The 24,559-nt window shown below is 36.6% G+C and overlaps 1 protein-coding gene across 3 annotated transcripts in view; it reads right to left on the bottom strand.

The window, feature by feature from the left end:
• Positions 1-24,559, bottom strand: part of ZNRF2 (zinc and ring finger 2) — a 54,603-nt gene that overhangs the window by 3,619 nt on the left and 26,425 nt on the right. Inside the window, exons 2-5 of one of the 3 annotated variants that reach the window (XR_015715197.1) lie at positions 22,771-22,866; positions 3,610-3,715; positions 1,132-1,211; positions 885-1,039 (exon numbers count right to left, since the gene is read on the bottom strand). Coding sequence is in view for 2 of the 3 variants with exons in the window: in XM_087821239.1 (XP_087677365.1) it covers positions 1,154-1,211; positions 3,610-3,715; positions 22,771-22,866 (260 nt within the window). In the remaining variant the exon portion in view is untranslated. The remainder of the gene's footprint in view (positions 1-884; positions 1,040-1,131; positions 1,212-3,609; positions 3,716-22,770; positions 22,867-24,559) is intronic. The other 2 variants (XM_087821239.1, XM_087821240.1) reach the window with 2 other exon arrangements.

Below are 24,559 nucleotides of genomic sequence, written 5' to 3'. Positions count from 1 at the left end.
TCTAATCCAGAGCAAGGCCCTAACTCTCTTCAATTCTATGGAGACTAAGAGAGGTGAGAAAGCCGCAGAAGATAAGTTTGAAGCTAGAAGATATTGGTTCATGAGGTTTAAGGAAAGAATCCATCTCCATAACACATAAGGGTAAGGTGAAGCAGCAAGTGCTGATGCAGAAGCTGCAGCAAGTCATCAAGAAGGTCAGGTTCAGATAATGAACGAAGGTGGCCACACGCAACAACAGACTTTCAATGTAGAAGAAAGCCTTATAGATGCCATCTAGGACTTTCATCACTGGAGAGAAGTCAATGTCTGGCTTTGAAGCTTCAAAGGACAGGCTGACTCTCTTGTGAGGGGCTAATGCAGCTGGTGACTTTAAGTAGAAGCCAATACTTATTTACCATCCTGAAAATTCTAGAATTTTCAGAATTATGCACTTAAGAACTAGTGCTAAATCTAGTCTGCCTGTGCTCTATAAATAGGAAAACAAAACCCGGAGGACAGCACATCTGTTTACAACACAGTTACTGAATATTTTAAGTCCATTGTTGAAACCTACTGCTCAGAAAAAAGATTCCTTTCAAAATATTACTGCTCACTGGCAATGTACTTGGTCATCCAAGAGCTCTGATGGAGATGCACAATGAGATTAATGTTGTTTTCCTGCCTGCTAACACAACATCCATTCTGCATTGGATGTTGGACTAATTTTGACTTTCAAATCTTATTCAAGAAATTTATTCCACAAGGCTGTATTTGCTATAGACAGTCATTCCCCTGAAGACCTTCTGGAAAGGATTTACCATTAGAGATGCCATTAAAAACATCAGTTACTCATGGGAAGAAGGCAAAATATCAACATTAATAGGAGTTAAGGAGTTGATTCCAACCCTTGTAGGTGACTTTGAGGGATGATCTAGACTTCAGTGGAGGAAGTAACTGCAGATGTGGTGGAACAGCAAAAGAACCAGAATCAGAAGTGGAGCCTGAGGATGTGACTGACTTGAGGCAATTTCATGGCAACACTTGAAGAGATGAGGAGTAGCTTCTCATGGATAAGTAAAGAAAGTGGTTGAGAATGTATATAATTCAGATAACACTTTAAAAAGCAATTAAAACAGAAAAATGGAGAATTACCTATAAAACAGGAAGCAGATACTTAATCTGAAGGGTGCTCAGGGCAAGATCTATTTACTTCAAACCATTCATCTATGCAGCTAGAAAAAAATAAAGCCAGAAAAAGTGAAACTTATGTTTAATTATTAATACCATGACCGCCATAATAAAAACACTTACTTCTTGACTTTACTATATCTTTGGAAAAGAAAAGTTAAATACTTTAAGTGACCGTATTTGGCATATACACGTCAGTAAGAGACAAAGGTGTGTTTATTACAGTTTGCTTATTCTAAGCAGTTATGGAAATAATCTTTGTAAAATTATGCTATAAAATACTTTAAAGTTTAAGCAACAATCATTATAAAAAAAAGAATCTAAAGAACTACCACTTTACCAATATTCAAAATTAAGTAACAAATCTGGAAAGCTCATCTTTCTTCAAAATACTTCCTCATTTATGCAAATATCAACCTGTTCATATCGCCTATGAATGTAATCAAAAACTGCTTTTAAATTTTAATTCTTGACAATACTGCATCACATTTTTAAAGACCATATTTATATGTGAATATTAAATACTTAATTCTATTCCATCCTGCAGTACATATACATACACAAATAAGTATATCATCATCCACTCACATTTATCAAGTATTTTATGATTTTATTTGAAGTTAAATATTAGGGTGCACACAATTATCTTCATGTAGATGTACTGCACTGTTTAATGCAGTAGCCACGTACCATGTGTGGCTGTTTAAACTTAAAATCATTAACATTAAATGAAGGAAAAATGCAGTCCCTCAGTCACACAAGCCACATTTCAAGTGCTCAACAGCCATACGGCTGGTGGCTAACTCTACTAGACAGTCCAGATACAGAACATTTCCATCACTGCAGAAAGTTCTGTTTCACCGTGGCAAATGATAAACACAATGCCCTGAAAAGGTTAAGTAACTTGCCCAACAGCTAGGAAGTTGCCCAAGCAGGATTCAAAGTGTTTAACATTCTCATTGTTGACATGTCAAGTTTGCACATGCCATAAAGCAAGATGGTGTGGCTAATATGTAGAAGGGAAAAATTAATATTTATCTTTCTCATGTGCCAACAGGATGGGATGGTAGGTAAAAATGATGGACAAAACTAAAAGGGAAAAATAAGTATCTCAGCCACATGGTATTCTTTCAAGTATCTAAAACACTTTCTGTGGCTATTAAGACTTTTGTTGTCTAAACAAACACGCCCAATTGGGCTATGACATTGTTTCAGCCTCTCTCTATCCTACTCACGAGGTTCCTAGGTCCCCTGGTCCACCAGAATACCTCTCGAAACAAAGTACTGAGAACTGAACAAAACATCCCAGAGATGTTCACAGAACATCTGAACAGCACCTACATGACCTAAAATGGGTGCTTATTGTACAACCATGTAATTTTGCCTCATCTTGAGAAAATAATCACTTAAAACCCCAGGTTCTTCTCACGTAAACTGCTATCAACCCATTATTTAAATATTATATTCGCTTCCTCTAATATCAGCAGGAAATTACTATCCTGAATTTGGTGCTTTTTATTCTTAGGCATTTTCTTACTCTATGTATGTGCATATTTCAAAACAACATATAGTTCTGTTTGCATATTTTTAATTTTATATAAATGCTACCATAAAGTATGTTTCTTCTAACTGCTTTTTAAAATCTATTTGTTTGAGATTTACAATTGTTAATAAGTAAGGCTCAGGCCTTTATATTTTCATTGTGTATAGTACTCCACAAGATAAGCATATTGCAATTTATGTATCCATTCTTTTACTGACGGACACTTTCAATGATGCTATGAACACTCTTATACATGTCTCTTAGGGCAGTGTTGTCCAAAGCATGGTCCAAACACACAGTGCTAATCTGCGAGCTGTTTGTTACCAGTCCCTCAATGAGATAAGGGGCTTGAGCCAAAATATACATTAATTTTGCCACTAAACATATGGTTTTAATGAACTTAAAAAAAAAAACCACATTGTGGGGCTTTCTCAGTGAAGACACCATTATATTGATTTACGCTCTGGCACAAGCTCCTTCTTACCCTGGACTTGCACACTGAGGACTAGCACTGTCTGAGAGCACAAAATCAAGAATTCCCCAGGGCATATTCCTAGGAGTAGAACTGTTGAGTTACAGGATAGGATACGTACAGAATAGAGCTATTCCAGAGTTGTCTGACAAGTATACCCAACTTATATTTGTATGGTTCCTAGTTAAGAAGCTCTGAACAATACGTGGGTCACAGTAAATGCTGAATAAATGATAGATTTTTGGATGCAGACAGATATGGATGGGCTTAAATCTTAGTTCTAACAGGAAAAAAAGAACATTATTTTTTAAGAAATGAAGGGAAGGAGTTTCAATGAAGAAACCTTTCCTGCCCTAACTATAATGCTTGAAACTCTGAGGAAGATCTTTTTCTAACATCAACCTGGTTCACATGCAAACAGACTCACCCTTTATGATAGATGCATAGACAAGGCAGCCGTGCTATAGTGTCTCCCTGCTGCAAGTCTTCCAGGCATATTGCACATTCCCCAGCATCTTTACTCAGGACATCCTCTGAGGAAAGAGAAAACGAATTCAGGACAATACAATAGAAAGAAGAACTATGTGAATGCTAATTGATAAAGAGTGGTGACTGGCATATTTTATTAGAAATATATAAAACTCAGCACCCATATTTGAAATAAAGGGGAAAGACTGCACCAATTGGTACCTAAATGCTGCAAGACAGAGTAAGGTAAGGAAGATTCCAAAAATTAAGTATTTGTACTATAAAAACCAACAAATTTAATTGTATACATAACTTAAGACTTCTTGTAGAAAACTACATTCCGTTAGCATTCCCCTTTTAGTTATTTATTCTGAGCCCGCGCATTACGAGGAAACAGACTCCATTAGGTCTCCAACAGAGAAAGCAGCAGCAGATGATTTACCCGTAGGCTGGAGGGGCTACCAGGGAAACTTCCGCAGCAAAGGAAAGGCCTTGGCAAGAAGGGTTTATGCTTCTGGAATCTGGGGAATACGGCTGAGGTGACTTCAGCTACCCACTGAGTAGCTCACAAGCTAACATGTCACAATCAAGACACTTAATAAGAAAAAGATTTCTAAATAAGTAAAGCAGAGTCAATGGAAAATGCTGCTTATTAACACCCCTAAGTGTCCTTCCCGTATTTCTTCTTTCTTCCCCCCTTTTTCTTTGCCCACCCTCTACCCTGACTCCACCCCACCCCAGCCCCAAGTTTCATCTCCTTCTCTCAATCTCCATTCTTGTTTTTTGTTTTTTATTCTGGACAGCTTTCCACGGATAGGGAACCAGTTTAATGTAAAGCAGCTACCTAACTAGTGATCAAGTTAATTGGAATATAGAGACTCACAAAATGGAGGCCACCCTAGTGGCCCCACCCATGTCACAAATCTAACCCTAAATCATCCTGCACTGTGGGGAGCACCTCACTGTCAAGGAAACCTAACACCAATCAGTCCTCCAACTCAGTTCCAGCCAGCTGACCTTACCCTAGAAACAGGACCTGCCCAGGGCCCACCTCCTGGCCAGTCATGCCCTTTCTTGTCTATCGTGTTCTAACACTGTAAAATGTGCTCCTGCCCCAAGTTAGGCAACATATACCCCCAATCCCTGCACTGGTTTCTGAATAAAGAACACTGAACTCATAGCTAAACGGCTTTAGATTTGACACTAGGATGATAGTAGTGAGAACAAAAAGAAAGGGATCTAAAGGAAACACTAAAAGTCTGTAATTCCAAATAATAAAATATTTCTCACCACTCAGATTTTTTGTACCAAAAAGATATACATCATAAACTTCAAAAAAAATCAAAAATCACTTTTTATCAAGCCTAAGACATCAATGACTATCCATTAGTATTATAAACCACCAAGTAAGGGAAAAAATGCCTCCATGGAACTAGGATACAAATCAATTTTAAGACACATCTCAGTTTTCAAAGTATAAAGAAGCAGCATGTCTTAGAATTGATGAAATAGGGCATCACATTTTCTATGTTTGGAATATATTAACAAGGCATCTAGATTTAAGTCTAAATGAACCATAAAATCTCACATATCATAAATTAAGAAAATGAGATGGACCGCCTTTTTTTTTAAAAAAAGAAAAAGTATTACCACACTTTTGCCATATAAGACTATCTAACAGATTCTCAACACCAAATGAAAATAAGTAGAAATCCACTCACTGCATCATTCACGGAAAAATAACTGCCTTACAATACTTTCAAGTTGATCTATGACTAGCAAGTCTCTTTTTTTTAACTGCAATAAGTTTTAAAAAATCTTTGGGTTGGAAAAACTTTAAAATCTTAAAAGGCCTTGTTTTTATCCTGTTTATAAGAAAATTTACTTATACTACAACAAAGATAAATCTAACCTGCGTATAATTAACAGAGCAACAGCTATCTTAACAATGTATTTTGGAGAAGAAAAAAGTAATGTTATGCTTTGCAGGTATTAAGTTTCGAAACATCTTAGTTAAGTGCAGAATTGTCGTGTCTACGTCAGTCAGTCTTACAGGCTCTCAGTCTTAATGAAAAAGGGTCAGAACTGGATTTCCGATGCTGAAAGGCACCCCTGCATACAAGAGCACCCCAACACTTGAATTCCAACATGGAAGTGGCCTGATACCCACTGTAAATAGCTTCTAGAAATGATCTCTGCTCAGCCAATGTTAACATACTGCCTCTGCTCAACTGCATTCTGACAAGCATTTCTGAGTTAAAAGAGTTCGCTCTCACTGCAAAACCTCACAGTTACTGCCTCAAATAGCAAATGCTTAATTTTTAAATTTGAAAGTCTTATTTCCAGTAGAATTTGTTTTTGTATTTTTGAAAATATTTGTCATATTTGAAAATTCACTATGCAGTGTGACTGGCTGTTGTGTACCTGGGGGTTTGCTAGAGTATTCACCTCTCCCACCCCCATCATGACACCGTCTTTTCATTGTTTTGAGCTTAGTAATATGATACATTCCAAGTTAAAAATGGCCTGGAAATACCACTAAATCCAGGACACTGAAGCATCTTCAAGACAACTGAGGAAAGATGATTAAAAACCTTCAGCCAATCAACTGAAAACATTCATGAAGATATTACCCACAGGGATAAGGGGTCAATGCTTTAGCACCTGGATACAGTGAGAGCAGACTACTAACTGGCTAAAACGATCTCAGGGAAGCAGAAAGGGGAACACCAACAGATCTGGCTAGTCTGGATTCCCCCTTGCCACCAGCACTGATCAAACAGAAAGACGCTCAAGGTTGTGAACAGGAAACTAAACTGTGTTGCCTTTTCAAAAGTACTGCTGATGAGCTACCTAAATATCTGGAACAGTAAAAGTTAAATCAGTGTGTCACTTATCAGTCTCATTCTTTGCCTTATTTACATGGACTATGCATTAAGTTAGATATACTGAGCCCAGCAGGGCATGGCTCAGCGGTTGAGCATCAACCTAGGATCCAGGCGATCGGTGTTCGATTCCCGGTCAGGGCACATGCCCGGGTTGTGGGTTTGATCAATGACTCTCTCATCATTGATGTTTCTAACTCTCTCTCTCCCTCTCCTTTCCTCTCTCTGAAATCAATAAAGATATATTTTAAAAAAACAAAAATTAGATATACTGAAATGGGAAAAGAAAAATTAAACCTGGAAGAGAGCAATGATTTTTAACCAGAGGTGGGCACCAGAATCACTTGGGTATGTATTTTGTCTCAGCATAGGAAAAAAAATTACATTATCCCTGGACCCATCCCTAGAGATTCTGAAATATACACCTGCCTGAGAAATATAACTACTATCAAGGGAGCAGCATATTAAAATAGAAAGAGCATAAGATTTAAAGCTGAAAATGTAATATAAATTTCCATTCTCACTACTGGTTAGCTAGGCAACCCCCAAAAGTTGGTCAACCTTGAGTTTCCTTTTTACTCTTCTTTAATATAAGTATAATAAAAGCACTCAAATATTATGGACATGAAATTTTAAAGAACTGTGTGAAAAACTTTGTTACAAAATTATACAAAATACTAATTTTTATTATCATTATTATTAGAAAGTACTTTATGGACTTCAAAAACAGTTATTCATTTTTTTTATTTCTTTTCCCCCCCACTCTGGTATTTCAGTTATTTTAACTTTACATAATGTCATAAGTAATCCCTGGGCCACCAGAAACTTCTACAGTATACTCCTTACCTAGCCATGTCTAGAGAACTATTGTAATTGAGGCTGGGAACAGCTCCAGTCAAATGACACTGCCTACTTAATTTAAATGTTTGGCTTCATTCTATATTTAGAAGTACTATAAATGTCCACTTTGTTACATGCTTTCAGATGTATTTAAGTCATTTATATTTTTTAATTTTATAGGTAACAATGTTACCTCCACTTTACAGATAAGCAAACTGAGGCTCAAAGAAGTTAAGTAACTTACCAGAAGTTTCTAAACTACTGAGTCCCTGGGATCAGAATTCAAATTTAGGCTAAGTACTTGGTCTTTTTTACTACTTCATGAATTTTGCTACAAGAAACAATTTCACTTTGAAATAACATGATTACTGAAGCAAATGAACTGTTTTAGGCAATTTTAAACTTGAAATACTCAAGATGGAGATGGTGACCATACTGAAAGAAAATAGCTCAAGACTTGTCATATGCTTCCTCTTCTGGAGTTATTCAACTGTTATAAACACTGGGGTCAGATGAGCTTACACATTGCTGCTAACTTCCTTCTACTGGACAGGAAAACAGTGCTGGTCCGACAGAACTCTCTACAACGACAAAAGTCTCTCCTCTGTGCTGCCCAAAATGGTAGCTAAAAGCCACATATGGCCCAAAAGGAGCCCTTAAAATGTGCCCAGTGGAACTGAGGAACTAAATTTTAAATTTTATTTAATTTTAGTGAAATATGAAACCTTAAAATATATAGTAGATAAGAAACATACATTTATAAACTAATTAAAAACTGTAAATTGGTATTTCACTTGTAGCCTCAAGCTCTTAATTTGCATTGCCCAAAGAAATTACTTAAAATTCAAGCAGCCAAATATGCAAAATTATAATATTTAGCAAATACAAGCACATACCCATATAGTTACTGCAGATAGAGACACATGAAAAAAAGCAGACAGCCAAAATCCTTTCGGAAAAAACAAAGAAAAAAGGAAAACAACAAACAAAACCAAATTTGTTAGAGGCAGCCAAGAAAACTCCATGCGAAAAGTTCATAATCATCACAACTCTATTTTCAGATCAAGCATCCAAACAGGTATATGATCTTTTCAGCAAAATACAATACCAAGCACTATTATGGATCAGGCATTTTACCTGAAGACTTATTTTTTGTTCTTGAACCCTCAATGATAGCAGTAGAAAACAAAAGCAGCTGAAATGTGAAATAATCCCTAGAAAAATCAAGAATTAAAAAAATTCACAACATTAGTAAGAAGCATTTACTCAAAGTATGAAAAATTGGGGCTTGCAAGGTTTATTAATAAATACTTTCACATATAAAGTTATTGCCAGTGGACTTAAAAGAAGTTACTCAGGAGAATTAGAGATATTTTAACAAAGGGGAATTGTCATTTTTACTTTAAGACAATAAAAACATGGGAATGGTTTTTATTAAACTGTCTAAAACTCAAAGTTCCTAGTCAGTGTCAGCTTTTATAACTTTTTTAAGAAACTTATTCTGGTTCCAGTAGGAATTACTAGCTTCTCCTCTGCCTAGATGCCAATTACTGCAACACTTTCTTTAGTTTAAATACAACTGAGAATTGACCAACATAGTAGCCACTTTTCATCTGCATTGTTAGAAACCTATTTTAAAATTAAGACAGCCCTGGCTGGTGTGGCTCAGTTGGATGGGGATCAACCCAGGCACCGGGGGGTTGCCAGCTGGATGCAGGGCACAGGCCCGGTTGTGGGCTTGATCCCCAGGAGGGGGCATGCAGGAAGGAGGAAGCCAATGGATGTTTCTCTCTCATCAATGTTTTCTCTTCTTCTCCCTTATCCTCTCTCCTCCAAATCAATAAAAACATTAAAAACAAAAAAATTAAGACTAATTCCTCAAAAGGAAATAGAATTGTGACTCTTCTGAATTTTAAGCAAAAATGTGTATTCTTGGGAATATTTTGAAAATTGACATTTGGCACCTTCTCCAAGAAAATATAAGTAAAATAAAATGGAACCCAAACTAAAAGTAAATATATGAAAGGGACATTAACTCAATATGTATATATTCAGCTTTCTTGGGGCTTTTTGTTTCTAACTTACCTAAAGAAGTTATCTTAGGATTAAGTATTTTATAAAATTGGGTACCTAACAAGCTACAAAAAGTCATACAAATCACCTAAAAAATTATTACGTTGCTAAATTATTGCCTAATGTTCAAATCAAATTAACTTTCCTATGCTACCTCTTTGTCACAAACAATAAACCAAAATTTAAAACCAATTACTACAGATTTGTTAAACCCTAAACAAGTATTTTCTTAAATGTGCTGTCTACATTAAAAAGAAAAAAAAAATCTTGAAACTGCTGAATATATACAAAAAAAGAATAAAATATACTTTGAACTAAACTTAAGTTTCAGGTTCATTTTTATTTTGAATCACTGCAGAGAAAAACAGCAGTCCACCCCCCCACCCCACCAAACACACAAAAAATCAAACCACACCAAATAACGTAGGCTCTTAATGGCAGTAAGAAAGGGACCAAGCAATCTGGGTAAGATGTTACTTACAGACAGTTCTGGGTTCAAATTTCAACTCTTCAACTTTTGCAGGAATATAAATGGGGATAATACCACCTATCTCTTACAGGTGGTAACAATAAAACAATACCTGTTACATGTCTAGCACTGTACCTGGCAAGGAGCAGGTTTGTCTGAGGGCTAGATATGTGGTTACTAGCAAGAAAGAACTCTTCCTCTTTGCTTTCTTCAAGCTAACCAAACGACGAAACCTGCAGGCTCCGCCTGTCTCTCAAGATCACTGTGAAGATGCCATGAGATGATGCAAATGAGAGGCAGCCTCATGGAAAAGAACAGGCCTGAACTTGGTGCAAACCTCTTTGAGCCTCATTTCCTTCAAATAATTGCAGGCCATAATACCTCCATCTGACATGGTCTTTAATACTGATGATGAAAAATAAAAGAGCTAATCAATGTGAAAATACTTAAAAGGTTCTGTTAGCTAAATATAAAAAGATTACCTATTGCATTATTGAAGTAAACTGAGAAATGTCAACTCAAATGTGTATGTCTACTGCTTTTGTTGACTGAGGTTAAAGTATAACGGTCTTTCCCTTGGGTTTCCACTGATCTGTAAGAAAATCAGCAGGCTGAGTGATAGATGCTGCACAAGGGTCACAAACTCAAATGCCTAAGGGGAGTTGCCAGAAAACATTCAAGAAGTAGCTCATCTTTTGAAAAACTATTTTATAAGAACAGCACAGTTGTGACAATAAATGCCAAATGAATTTGGTCTTGGTTTTAGGAAGTAATAAGTAACTGTGGCAAATGGGTGCATGCAGTCTTATTAAAGGGGCATTATATATTTAAAGGAGCTAATTGCAAAGTTATGTTTTTAGGTGAAATTTCTCATTTTCAAAATATTGACTCGAAAAAACATTTTTGATACTGTGTAAGCCAAACAAAAAAAATGCCTATGAGCCGGATGTAGCCAATACTTTGCAACCTCTGTATTAAAGAAACAAGAGTAAATTCTTTGAGGGCAGGGAACCCAGTAGGTTCTGCTTACTCCAGCAAGTGGCACAGTGTTTTACACACAGTAAAAGTGCTAAATAAATATTTTTTGAACAGCTAATAAGATCTCAGGAGACTAGAGAAAACACAAAACAACAAATGCCCAAAAGCCTGGGGTTGCCGCTTCAGTGACTTGGGCAATTTGTTTGCAGTCTGGTGACTCAGCTGAGCTCAGACCTACTTTTTCGGCGTATTAATGTCTTTATCCAAGAGGTTCACATTAGCCAATCAATCAGAAAGCTCTGAATACATGCCAAGTTTGCCAACAGATAATTATAGGTTGATTAGTATGTAAGGGTAAAATTACTAGAAGTATGTATGCACAGGAAAGATATTTAAAATGTCCACTAAGAAAGCAAAGTGTGAAACTCAACTGTATCTGGAAAAAGCAAGAAGCTGACACAATAGCTCTGATATTAACAGGTATGTAATATTAACAACTGAGAGGTCTTTCTTGATTCCCTTCAACCTGTTACTAAATTATTGAAATAACTGTGATTAACTACTGGATCCTGGTGACTCTGAATCTAATTCATCTGAAACCCCATGAAAATCAAGAAAGTGCAAATATGAAAGTTATTTGTTTTTTAAATTGTTGTAAGGAGAAGGAAAACAGACTGATTTGGAAAGAGGTTTTTTTCTTTTCCATGGGTGTGCTCAAAGTCTCCCAATCCTTAAGTCACCCTGGGAGCCCCTGGGACAAGGGAAGAGGCCTATCGGACACTAAAAGCACCAGAAAGAAGCTTCCAAATTGGGCTGAGGACAGACCTCTCCCTGCATCCCAGAACAGGAAAATATCTTTCCTCACACCTTCCAAAAAAAAAAAAAAAAGGCTTGAGTGTGTGCCAAGCTAATGACCACAGGGCTCACAATAAATCATCTTGCACTCTATCTTCTACTTGAGAAAGAAATAACAGTACAATCTACATGTATGTTGAGAGATTCTACAACTGCTACCATTATGTAACAGAGAAAGGTCATAAGTTAAGTACACACAGCAATGTGAATGAAGGTAAACCAAGCCGAGAAATTAAAATAGACATCTATTACGATGTCACACTGAATGGGAGGGATGATTTTATAAGTAAAAGTTCCTAGAATCAAAATACATTATTTTAGATTTAATATTTCAGAGAAAGTTAAAAAGAAAAGGTCATTGCAGAAAACTAAATTAGTAATCGAGAATAAGTATCATTTAAGTAACTGTACAAACAAAAACAAACACCCCCAAAATCATAGGACAACATAAGACACAGAGGAAAAATCCAGGAGCTCTAATATTAAAATGACAGGAATCACAAAAAGAGACAAAGGAACAGAGAAATATTAAAGAAATACTAGAAGAAAATAATCCCTGAACTTACTAAAGACTTAAGTTTTAGACTGAAAGAGCTCATGAAGTCTCAGGCAAGACTAATCAGAGATGGGAAGAGGGGGAAAACACTTAAATAGATGCATCCTGGGGAAAAAATAGAATTTCCAGTCTTCGAAAAAGGAATCAACAACCTATACGCTTCCAAATGGAAAGAACAGGCTACATGAAATTTAAAAAAATGAGACCGAGCCACACTTCTCATCTATAATACTGGAAGTTAGCGAGTAGAACAGTTTTACAGACATAAAAAGGAGAAAAATAACTGAAATTAAAATATCCTATATTCAACTAAGATAATATTCATATATGAAAACAAAAGCATTTGACCACCTAACAGCATATTATTACGTATACCATCCATGAAAGGCTAAAAAAATTATTCATGGAAATGCTTCTAAAAGAAGAAAATTAAAATAACAAAAACCTCAATAAACAGAGATAAGTGAAGAGTATAAAAAACAACAATGAGCAATAATACACGTACAAATGCAATTTAAACCTAAATAGATAATATTGTGATTGAGACTGTAACATAACTACAGGTTTTAAAACAAAAGCAATATACTGCCAGTGCAAACTTAATAATGTAGAATGTTAAGTCTAAATTACTTCATAATATCCAAGAGTTGGACATAGAGGAAGAGGGTCGTGGGGGAAGAGGGAAGTGAGCACGAATAATATGTTAGGAGGAAGAGCACAAAGAAATCCCCCAATTTTAATAGAATAAAATAGAAATATATGTTTAAAGATACATATTTATGTGAAGCAACCAACAGGAGTACAAAATGCACAGTTAAAGTTCTCAATTAATTTAGAGGAAAAGGAAAGCAATGTGATGAATCCAGAAGGCTGGGCAAGAGCACTAATACATTCGAAGGAAGAGCAGGAGCAGCGCCAGCTTTACCAGCCATAACATCAACGCTGACTATGTGTATAACAGAACAGCATATGTCCACACCCAGCTGCAACACATCAACTTATTTCCCATGAATTTAAAATAGAAAATAAGGAAGCACAGGGAAGCAACTGTCCGAGAGCACAAGCAAAGAAATAAGAGCTCAGGGGTGAAGATAAAAGCTGAGGAGAAGAAGCGATCACAAAATGACAAGATCAGAGGAGCATAAGAAAGAACAGACATCCCTGAAATTAGTCAGGGACAGTGGGGTGTCAAAAATCAAGAAAATAAATTGGAAATGAAGAAATTGTTAAGAATTAAAGAAAAAATGTTATCTATGCAAGACAAGAAAATGAGATCTAACTACATATCTATAGTCAAAAATAAAATTCCAGAAAATATTACAGAAACAAAAGTAGAACTATATATTTAAAGGGCCCAATGAGTCCTAGAAAAAAAACTAATCATGAAAATCAAAACTATTTAAAATATATCCTGGTAGATAATGGTCAAAAAAACAGTTTTATGGAGGGAGGTGGTAGTGGTGGTAGGGACTGAGCCAAAAAAAAAAAGAGAGAGAAGAATTTGTGGACAGGGACAACAATGTGGTGATTTGGGGGGAGGGGATGGAGGTAGAAGAGGGTATAGAAGGGATAAACGGTGAAAGAAAAAAACAAAATAAAGAGAAAAAAATAAAAATAGAGTTCTTTGACCACCTGGGCAAAAAAGCTGTCAATTCTAAAAGCAGGGGAAAGCAGACTGGTTTCAGACTTCTCCATAGTAGCATTTTATAGTAAAAGCCTAGAAGAATGCTTATAATAACTTCAAGTAAAAAAAAAAAAAAAAAAAAGTGTAATCCAAAGATTTTACACCCAGTCAACTGTCCCTCAAAAACAAACTATAGACAAGCAATATTAAACATGCAAAAAGTCTAGGGTACTATTTCCCATAAGCTCTTCTCAAAAGATTTATATCAGGATGAATTTCAGCTAACCGAGAGATGCCTGGAAAAACTAAAACAAAACCAGTTTGAAATTCAAATGGCAAAAACAAATGCCATTAATAACAGTAACAAGACTATAAAATACTAGACATAAACCTACTTAACAAGTTCAACACTAAAGATATTGGTTCTCAATCAATCAAAACAAATGCAGAGACAAACCATGTTCTTTGACAGGTAAATTAAAAATCTTTAAACAAAGCACACAGTGTTGAGCAAAAGACAATGTACATCTTTCTTAGTGATTTATGATTTAATGAAGGGTAAAACACATGGAGTCCAGTTAAGTCTTATGTTGATGAATAATAAAGTATACTTTATATGTACTCATCTGTACTCTGTACATAACAAACAGAAAATGTCTGGAGAGTAAGAAAAACTTCATAAATAGGAGTCCTCACTAAGAGAATTCCACAATAGAAAACCTAACGAAATTAACTCACACTTTCCCTGTAAAACCTAGGGAAGAGAAAATTATAGTCTTCTGTTGTTGAGGCTTATAAGAGTAGCTCTCATCACCCTAAATCCATTTCATCCACTATAATGTTGATAATACACTAAGATTATTTATTTCAAATTATACATGTACCACATAAAGTATGTTTTGGTGTGTCCTGGGGATATTTAAAATTAGAAAGCACATATGGCACATTAGAAAATTTTGGAAGAAAATTCTTTTACATCACAACAAATGGGAACATTAACTTTTTTTTTTTAATTGAAGAAATAAATGACTTGCCTCTTAGGATTAAGTCTCCAGGTTAAACTTTTACTCTTCTGTATGATTTATTGATTGACTGATTCACTTAGATATATTTATTGCATACTTTGGGTTGTAATCCAATACCATGCTATATTAATTCTGTTGCTCAAATTGTTCATTGGGAGCTCTTTCAGGTTAGGCTTCTGTGTCCCTTGACATAATAATCTCTTCTTTTTGGTTTTGAGCACCTCCTTCCTTTCAGACAATACAAGATCTCCAGGCTGTTCTTTATTTTCTCTGCTCCAGCCCTCTCTCCAAGGAGCCCTGATTCTTTCTATCAAAGAATGGTATTTAAAAACCAAGAACTGGGCGTCAAATATTTTTTTCAGTTATAAATAGGTCTCTCACACTAAAAAAGCATTACAAGGAAAGATCTATGAATTGAGGTGAATGCTAAGGAGTACAGTTTAAAGGAATTAAGACAAAAGTAACTATAAACTAGGAGGTACTGAGGGATCAAGAACCCTGGAGATCCCAAAGTCAGTTTAGCAGAAAATGGAAGAAATCAAGTAAATCATAAATACTATCAATATTTAGATGGCAAAGGAGTAAGACTATCTAGAATATTTTTCTTTATTACTTTTAATCTTACAATATCTTAATACACTGTTAAGATGTTAAGAGTTAAAAACAACTCCCCAAAAGGCAGAGCCTACCCTGAAAGCAAACCACTCAGTGGCTGGGGAGATACTTCTCAAGGCCATCTCAAGGCCATCTCTGAGGCAAATCCAGGACAGTGATCTGAATTATCAGGGCCAAGGTGACTTACAGGGAGGTTGAAAAGGAATTTAAAATAATGCATGGATGCATGGAACAGACTGACAGATAAATGGTCACTGAAAAGATATTCACAAGCCATTTCTTAATAGTCCTCTTAAAATCTTTCTTGAACTCAACAACAAAATATTCAATGACCCCCTGCAAAATCCTTACTCCTCAATTTGGGAAAAATCCTTTAAAAAAATCACATTTCATAATGTTCACATCTCTAGCATATTGTTTAGAGCAGCTAGGTGCTCCCCTACACTCTCTCAACCACCTAGTGAGTCACCCCACTGACAACCCTCCAGTCACTGGTGACCCCTCCCCTCTCCAATTCCAGCAATAACTAAACCCATTTCTTCCTGTGCCTCTCTGTGATATCTGCCTTTCTTCTCCCAGCACATCATGTAACCACTTTCCACACAAAGTACCATACTGGTCTGTAAAGAAAGTCTTTACTTTTATTGTTGACAGTATTACAGATGTTCCCCATTTCCCCCACTTTGCCTCACTCCAGCCAGCCCCTTTCCCACCCCATGGGTTATGCATATGTGCATATAAATTCTTTGGTTAATATCTTCCTGCCACCCCTACCCATCTCACCCCCCTTTGCTCTGAGATCTGTAAGTCTGTTCCATGCACCCACGTCTCTGGACCTATTTTGTATGTCAGTTTATTTTGTTGATTAGATTCCACATGTAAGTGAGATCATGTGATATTTGTCTTTCTCTGACTGGCTTATTTCACTTAGCATAACAGTCTCCAGGTCCATCCATAATGCTGCAAAGGGTAACAGATCCTTCCCTTTTTTACAGCCACATAGTATTCCATGGTGTAAATGTACCACAGCTTTTTCATGCACTCACCTACTGATGGCACTTGTGATGTTTCCAGATCTTAGCTATTGTATATAACACTGCTATGAACATTTTAAAAGCAAATTGGTGTTTTTGAGTGGTTAACAGAAGGGCAGTAAAATTGACTTTAGTGCCATAGGTGTATAACCCTGGTAACTGGATAAGACTATGGTAAAGTTTCTTATTATGACCATTTCTGATCCATTACCTTTATAAAGTAAATACACAGATTTTTTACTTATTTCTTATTTTATCCTTTTAGGATTTGAATGATTTGAAAATAAATATATTTATAGTTTTAAAGTTCTTGGAGTACTAATTCTAATCACATCTGCTGGCTCTCATGCCTCATATATTTTTAATTTTTCATCACAAGTTCACTTTTAATATAAAGTAGCTATTTTTTTTTCAGTTTACATTTAATTGAATTTATTGGAGTTACACTGGTTAACAAAATTATATAAGTTTAAAGTGTACAATTCTATAATACATCATCTGTATACTGTATTGTGTGTTCATCACCCTAAGTCAAGTCTCCTTCCTTCCATCATTTATCCCCCCTTTATCCTCTCCTGGCTCCCCCCACACCCATTTCCCTCTGGTAATGACCATACTGCTGTCTCTGAGGTTTGGGTTTTTTTTTCCTGCTTAATCCCTTCACCATTTTCACCCAGCCCCCTCTACCACCTCCCCTTTGACAGCTATGAGTCTGTTCCCATTTTGTTAGTTTATTTTGTTCACTAGATTCTAATGTAAGTGAAATCATATGGTACTTGTCTTTCTCTGACGGGCTTATTTCACTTAGCATAATACTCTCCAGGCCCATCCATATTGTTGCAAAAGGTAAGATCACCTCACACCTATCAGAATGGCTCTATGATCAATAAATCCACAAACAACAAGTGTTGGCAAAAATGTGGACAAAAGGAAACCCTTGTGTACTGTTGGTGGGAATGCAGACTGGTACAGCCACTGTGGAAAGCAGTATGGAGGTTCCTCAAAAAATTAAAAATGGAACCGGCTTATGACTCAGCAATTCCACTTCTGGGAATCTGAAGAATCCTGAAACACTAATTCAAAAGAACATATGAACCTCTATGTTCATTGCAGCGTTATTTACAATAGCCAAGATCTGGAAGCAGCCCAAGTGCCCATCAGAAGATGAGTAGATAAAGAAGCTGTGGTACATTTACAGAAGGTAACTATTTTTCTATAGAAATCCCATGTGGGTTTTAGAGTAGTTTTCACAACCTCTCCTGGGACATCATCTACTTTGAAATTTCCATAATATAGTATAAGGGATTTGACACTTTCTACTGCATTAATTTTTACCGCATGGTTTGACAACTAATTTATAGTACAAAAAAAAAAAAAAAAATCACTACACTTCAATGCCACCCCATAATGTAATCTTTATAAAGGCATTTAAAACTACAATCAGGAATCACATTTAGGTTAAAACTCACCACAGAAATCACCAATACAAATAAGTGGAAAAAAAAAAACGCATCAAAGAAGATAATAGAAATCTTCCACAAAAGGGCAAGTTCACAGAAACTCAGGCAATAGCTACCTCTTTATTAAAAATTCTGCTTGGTGGTTGTTGGCAACTTTTTTTTTTTAAACCTCAATTATAAGAGACATGCTCATTACAAAACATCCTGAATTCAGAAACATTAAAATGTGTGTGTGTGTTGGGGGCAGGGGTTTATATTAAAACCTAGAAAATGCAGTTGTAAGGCAGAAAGCAAATCTATAACTTAAAATGAGAACCACAACTGGCTGAAAAGCCAGACAGTATTTACAGAGGGAGAAAACATTTTGTCTCCTGCACACACACTATATGAACAGCCAGGTCATCTGGAGGCTACACGTACACACTGGGATAAAGCGCTGACTGCCTGCTGCAATCTGTCTTCATCAGTCCAGCGACCATAACAGACATTATCCCACCGACAGCACATAAGGTGGGATCGTTTGAACTCACTTTCATTACAGAACAAGTTCCCTTCCAAACGACTCAATACATATTTCTCCAAATATGTTAATTTAACAGGTAAGAGTCACATCTTAGTCTGCCCATAAAGTTAGTTACTTCTTTCTGATGATTTTGAAAACGCTCTGCTTTGATTCACGTGAGTTTATAATAAACTGTCCGAAGATGAACTTACTTCAAATTACACCTCCTCCAGTTATACATGTGCACACACACAAATATACCAACTATTATAAATAAAACAAAGATTTCTTAAATAGAAATCTTACTGCCCTCAGAGAGGTCTAAAATAAAAATGGAACTTTAGATGATACAAAACATGCTATGATCCAGTGACATTTAAAAACCAACAAAATCAAGACTAAGAATTTGCTAACGATATTTATCTAATTTTTTTGTTTGTTCTGAAACATTTTAGAAGATGAGGAACAAGGAAATGAAGAGAGGATATGCTCATAAAATGTGTATCACGTCCATCAACTACACAAGTTACTAGGTCCATAAACTAAACAATGAAGTACATGAAAGAGGAAAAGTATATGAGGTAGGCAGTCCCTGACTTAAGGGCAATCTTTATAGATGAACACTCACTGTGGCATTTTGAATTTGTTTCCATCCTGCCAAAATACCACCCACAGTAGATAACCACTTGCAACACTCTGAATCACTCCCTGCCGTGATCACTTTGGGCCTCCTACCTAAAACCTCTGCTGGGGCAGCTGCCTAAACCCTGAGAGCGTCCACCTAGCTGGTCAATTTTCTTCTTTAGTTACTAGCAGGTGGGTATTTTGATATATACTACATTTTCTTTAAGAAAGTTGTTGTGGGCTAGTCTGGAAACCAAACCAACATTTAGAATGTAATCTCTGTAAATACAAATTTGAAACTCCAAATTACCAACTTACATTAAAATTTCTACAATTCCTCCTCTTCTGGAATTTGACTGTAAATGTATCCAGCCTGCAAAACAAGTCCAGCTCTCCTTGCTACTTTAGATAAGGCAGTAAAAGGTATAAATAAGCACTATGCTGGATAAAATTGTGATTTAAATTGTTAAAAAAGAGACAACAGGCCAAAGATGGGGTCACTTGCATCAAGCCCCAAGTCAGTAAACCAAGACTTAATACCTCACCTAATTGTAGTTTCAGCCTCTTCCAGGAATGTAACCTATAACCAGGCAATCTGAAATTAGCTGATCAGCACTAGTAAGGTAATCTGCCAGACAGATCCCTGCCTTCCCCGAAGGAAGATGACCTTGCCTGAGATTATTTGCACTTTGAGAACAAGTTCCTTCTCTAGATCCCCCTTTGCCTATAAAAACCCTTCATTTTGTACGACCCTTGTATCTACTAGATGGGATGCTGCATGATTTCTGAATCATTGAATAAAGCCAATTAGATATTCAAATTTACTCAGTTGAGTTTTGTTTAACAACTAACACAATTTAGAGGCCCAGTCTCTACGATGCATCTCTCTCTACAGAATCAACTTCTAGGAATTCAAATATAAAGTTGTGAGGAGTCCAAAGAGTCTAGGAAACTAAAAAGGAGACTAAAAAGAGTCTGTTTCAAAGATTCTCTGACTTGCCTTGTTCTAAAATGTAATAATCCTAGATGCGTCACCTAGGCATTAAACGCATTGTTTGCGGGTAGTTTTTATCGCCCGTTCTACTACCAGTCAACGTAAAATGTATAAATACGTTTCCCGCATACAAAGTGTTAAGAGACCAATTTTCACAGAGACTCATCATTTGTGATAGATGACATTTTGGGCCTCAAAGACAGCAGAATATGCTACCCCAAAGTAATTTTTTTGGCATAAGGGATTATTTTAAGATGATTCAGAAAGAGCAGACACAGGAGGGGCTCTAAAAACAGAGTAGAAGTTACCCTTCAGAAAGAGAAATTTACATTTAAAAGGAAATAACTGGTAAGGGTGTCTCCCTCTCGGTACCAGAAAGAGGGTAACTCAAAATCACGACAGAATAAAGACTCTTACTAAAGGGAGAGGGCACCACCTAAAATCAGCACAACAAACCCCACTGTTTCCTGATTTCCCTGGTAACTTCCCATAACTGGCTTCCCACCCTCATTTTCTTCTAGTATTTAGTTAAAGGTGATATTTAAGGCCATATTCTAAACTACCTTGAAAATTGCTCATTTCCCCTTGGTTATCTCACACACATACAGCAGGTATACTTGTTAATAAACTTGTTTGTTTTTCTCTTGCTATCTGTCTTTTATTACAGGGGTCTCAGCCAAGTACTCAAAAGGGTATAAGAATTATTTATTCCGCCCTTACAGGGCTCTGCGTTCAAAACAGGGCAGTGTTAGAATTCCTACAACCATGTGATGGAGAAGCACAGGACCAATAGGCCACCTCTATCCTAAATCAGAGCCCCTCCTCCTTTTACCCATTGTAGGTCACTGTCCAAGATTTAAAACTTCAAGAACCATATATAATATTTTTGTGAAGAAGCTATTTTGCTTCTTGTGAATGTTTATAGACAGTGTAGATTAAAAATGGCTGCAACTTTAGTTACTGTTTGCACTGTTTACTAACTTTTGAAATGGAATAGTGTCAAATATTTAAAACCTACATCCTTTGTTTACGGTATCTCCAAGCAGAAGACTACATATTGGTTCTTTAAGATAACATTATTGGTTCTTTAAGATACCAAGTAAGTGATATAGTAGAAAACTTGAATGGCTTTAGCATAGTTAAATCAGGAAATTAAAACTGCAAAATACTGACACACACAAAGACTGTTTTCTAGATACATTACACAAAAAGTGAACGTACAGACTACTAAGATTGTGTGCAACTATATTACGTGGTCAAAGTAAATACTTTTGTGCTTTTAAAGTTCAAGGCCAGAGTATTAAGACTTAAGGATATTTATTTTAAAGACACCTGTAATAAACATAATAATTAGAGAAGATAATGATAAGATAATGGAGGTAAGTATAAGAAACAAGCTCGCCCGGCAGGGCGTGGCTCAACGGTTGAGCGTCGACCTAGGATCCAGGCGATTGGGGTTCGATTCCCAGTCAGGGCACATGCCCAGGTTGCAGGCTTGATCCCCAGTCAGGGGCGTGCAGGAGGCAGCCAATCAATGACTCTCATATCATGGATGTTTCTATCTCTCCCCCTCTCCTTTCCTCTCTCTAAAATCAATAAAGATATATTAAAAAAAAAACAACACAACAAGCCCAATAACTTTTACCTCAAATTTGAGGTAAAATGCAAATACTTTTTATTTCTTAAGTAACTGAATTTCGACTAGATTATGCAAAATAGCCAATTCAATTTCATAATGCAAAAAGATTTGGATATAATCAACAGGTGCATTTACTAAAAGATACTTTTACTTACTCGCTGGAAATGGGAAAAAGTTCTCTATTGTCACTACTGTAATAATGTGGCCGAAACACTACCTTATCAGAGAGCGATTCCTAAATCAATTTGCAAAAATGCTATGCAAAGTAACATGTTCATTTCAACATTATATTCTACCTCTCCCAACAATAACTTTAATTCTTTTAATTTGAGGAGAGGTTCCAGATTAAGTAAATGCTCCTACGTAGGTTAACCTTTGGATGATCCTAGGCTGTAGGACCCAGCTCTGTTTTAGTCATTGTTTCATCCCAAGCTCCTAATACCATACCTCATACTTGAGAGGATGACGTTTGTTCAATGAAGTTGGGGCACTCTTTGAAACAACCTTTCAACTGGCTTCACTGCTTACTGGTGCTCTTCCTACTTATTCTAATACAAACCAAATTATACACTTGAAAAATCTTGAAATTTCTCATATGCCTTTGAAGTTTGTCCTTCTATTCATGAAATTTTGAAAAAAGCTCTCATTTTTCCTTTATTTTATTCCATTTATTTAAAGTCAGGAGTGAACTATTTGATTTTTTTTTCAAATTTATTTCAGAATGTACCGAAACTACACTGAAAATCTCTCCTAGGGTTCTGAATATCTAGAGACACTGTTGTCAGGAAATAATGGCAAAGCCAAAGCACCAGGCCTAACTCAAACACCAGCTGGCCTCCAGGGCTCCTAGGTGGCCAGTCCTTCCTAGCCTCTTAAATTTTACCTGAAACATGAAGTTCATAAAACTAAGGTAATTCTAACTTAAAATATTAAACCATAGGACTTACCATTATAGGTTATTCTTGGCTTCGTTAAACACATCACAAGATGTAAATCCATTTCATCTGAGGGTACAAATTTTGAGCATACAGGGCATTTAAATCCTAAAAAGGAAAAAAAAAAAGCCATGTTACTTCACTTTTCTGAATATCCAACTATGATTTTTTTTTTTTATAAGCATGGAAGACAAACAGCATTTCAAACTTCGATATTACACTTACAACAATATACTACTTATGTACAATTTAAAATTGGGAAAAGAGTTTGTGACTGTAATATCCAACTTAAAAATCAGTTTATGAAGATCATCCCACTGCCAATAAAATGAATTCAAATGAGGAGAACTGGTTCACTACAAAGCTTATGTAGGGGTCCAATCATTTTCGTATCTAACTTAACATTAACCTGAACTTACGATTTTGTTGTAACAGCTTTGTATTCTGTCCGTGCTGTGGAAATTGCCTTCCCCAGCCTGGTATAGTACAATTTGAGTCATGGGTTCTGCAGCTAGACAGTATCTTAGAAACTATTCTAATCCACTGGCCTTTTAAATATTTTTTCTGATGAAGAAAGTGAAGCCTTTCAGAACAGCAAACTCAGGTCTAGAATCTAAGACTGCTGACTTCTAGTACAGTGGCCTTTCTGCCACACCATGCTACTAAAGTCACAATGCAAACAGGGAACAGCAGCATCAAACAGGGCAGATTTCTCAGTCAATCCTGACACTTAAATATTAGCTAGTTTCCTACAATATTCAGTCTGTAATGTGTTATGCATTCAGCTCCTTCCTGCCCCTCAATCACCAATGGGAACAGTCCCTTTCATGGTCCCTTACCATTTCCCTGCTGCTCTCCTGCTCCCTCTAACATCCCTAAGGTGCTTAACACCTAATCCAAGAAAGCCACTTTATAGTTTAGCTAGGAACAACAATCAAAAATGGCATAAAGAGATAGTCTGAGCCAATCTGTTTTTCTTAGAAATGTAACTAAAAACAGCGAGAGGGGACACTGGTCAGCTGTAAAGGGCTGAAGCCAAAAGGTGGCATGTAGGTAAGAGAGAGCCTGGAGTGCCCATCCTGGCTCATGTATAAGCTGAACAAGAGAAGAGACACTATAGGTAAACAGAGGAAAACGGTGCACGTGGAGGTCTTGGAGCAGATGTGCGGAGGAGTGGAAGCCACAGAAACAACAGCTAGTAAGAAGGGCAGTGAAAGAAGCCTGCCCCGAAAGCTGCCTCAGTCCAGCAGCTCTCCACTGCAGTACACGTGCATTCTCATCGGCACTCGCTTCTCCTCACTGTGACATGAAACTCACTGCAACCTAGTGAGAGAGACTAGGGCAATGCCTTGACAATGCCCTGTCAGTAAGGCTGTGGGGAAACAGGCACTTTACCCAGCGTTACTGGGAATGCAAAATTGTACTACTCCACAGAAAGTAATTAGACAATATCTAACTAGATTACCTATGTATTTATCTTAGCAATCTCATTACTAGGATCTCACCCTGAAGGTATATCCCCAACACCACCAAATAACATATGCCCAGATAGAGGATTCTGGGACGAGAGCAGAGTAGGAAGCACTGGAGGAATCTCTCCCCACCTAGACAACCGCTGCACTGGTGCCATCTGACTATCTCTATCTGACGTCACGATTTTGGAACTCTGGAGTCTACTGAAAGCTTGCAACTCCCAGGGGAAGACTTGAACAGTATACTGTGGTTAATTTTAGCTCCTTAGCACAGTAGCAGCTTCTCGTCCTCCACCACTGCCACATGACAGGCAGCAATGCACTTGTTC

The sequence above is a fragment of the Miniopterus natalensis genome, chromosome 10 (genome assembly GCF_054644295.1).
Source record: "Miniopterus natalensis isolate mMinNat1 chromosome 10, mMinNat1.hap1, whole genome shotgun sequence".
Lineage (NCBI taxonomy): Eukaryota > Metazoa > Chordata > Mammalia > Chiroptera > Miniopteridae > Miniopterus > Miniopterus natalensis.
The sequence above is the reverse complement of the archived record's forward strand: the minus strand, read 5'-3'. Positions and strand labels throughout refer to the sequence as shown.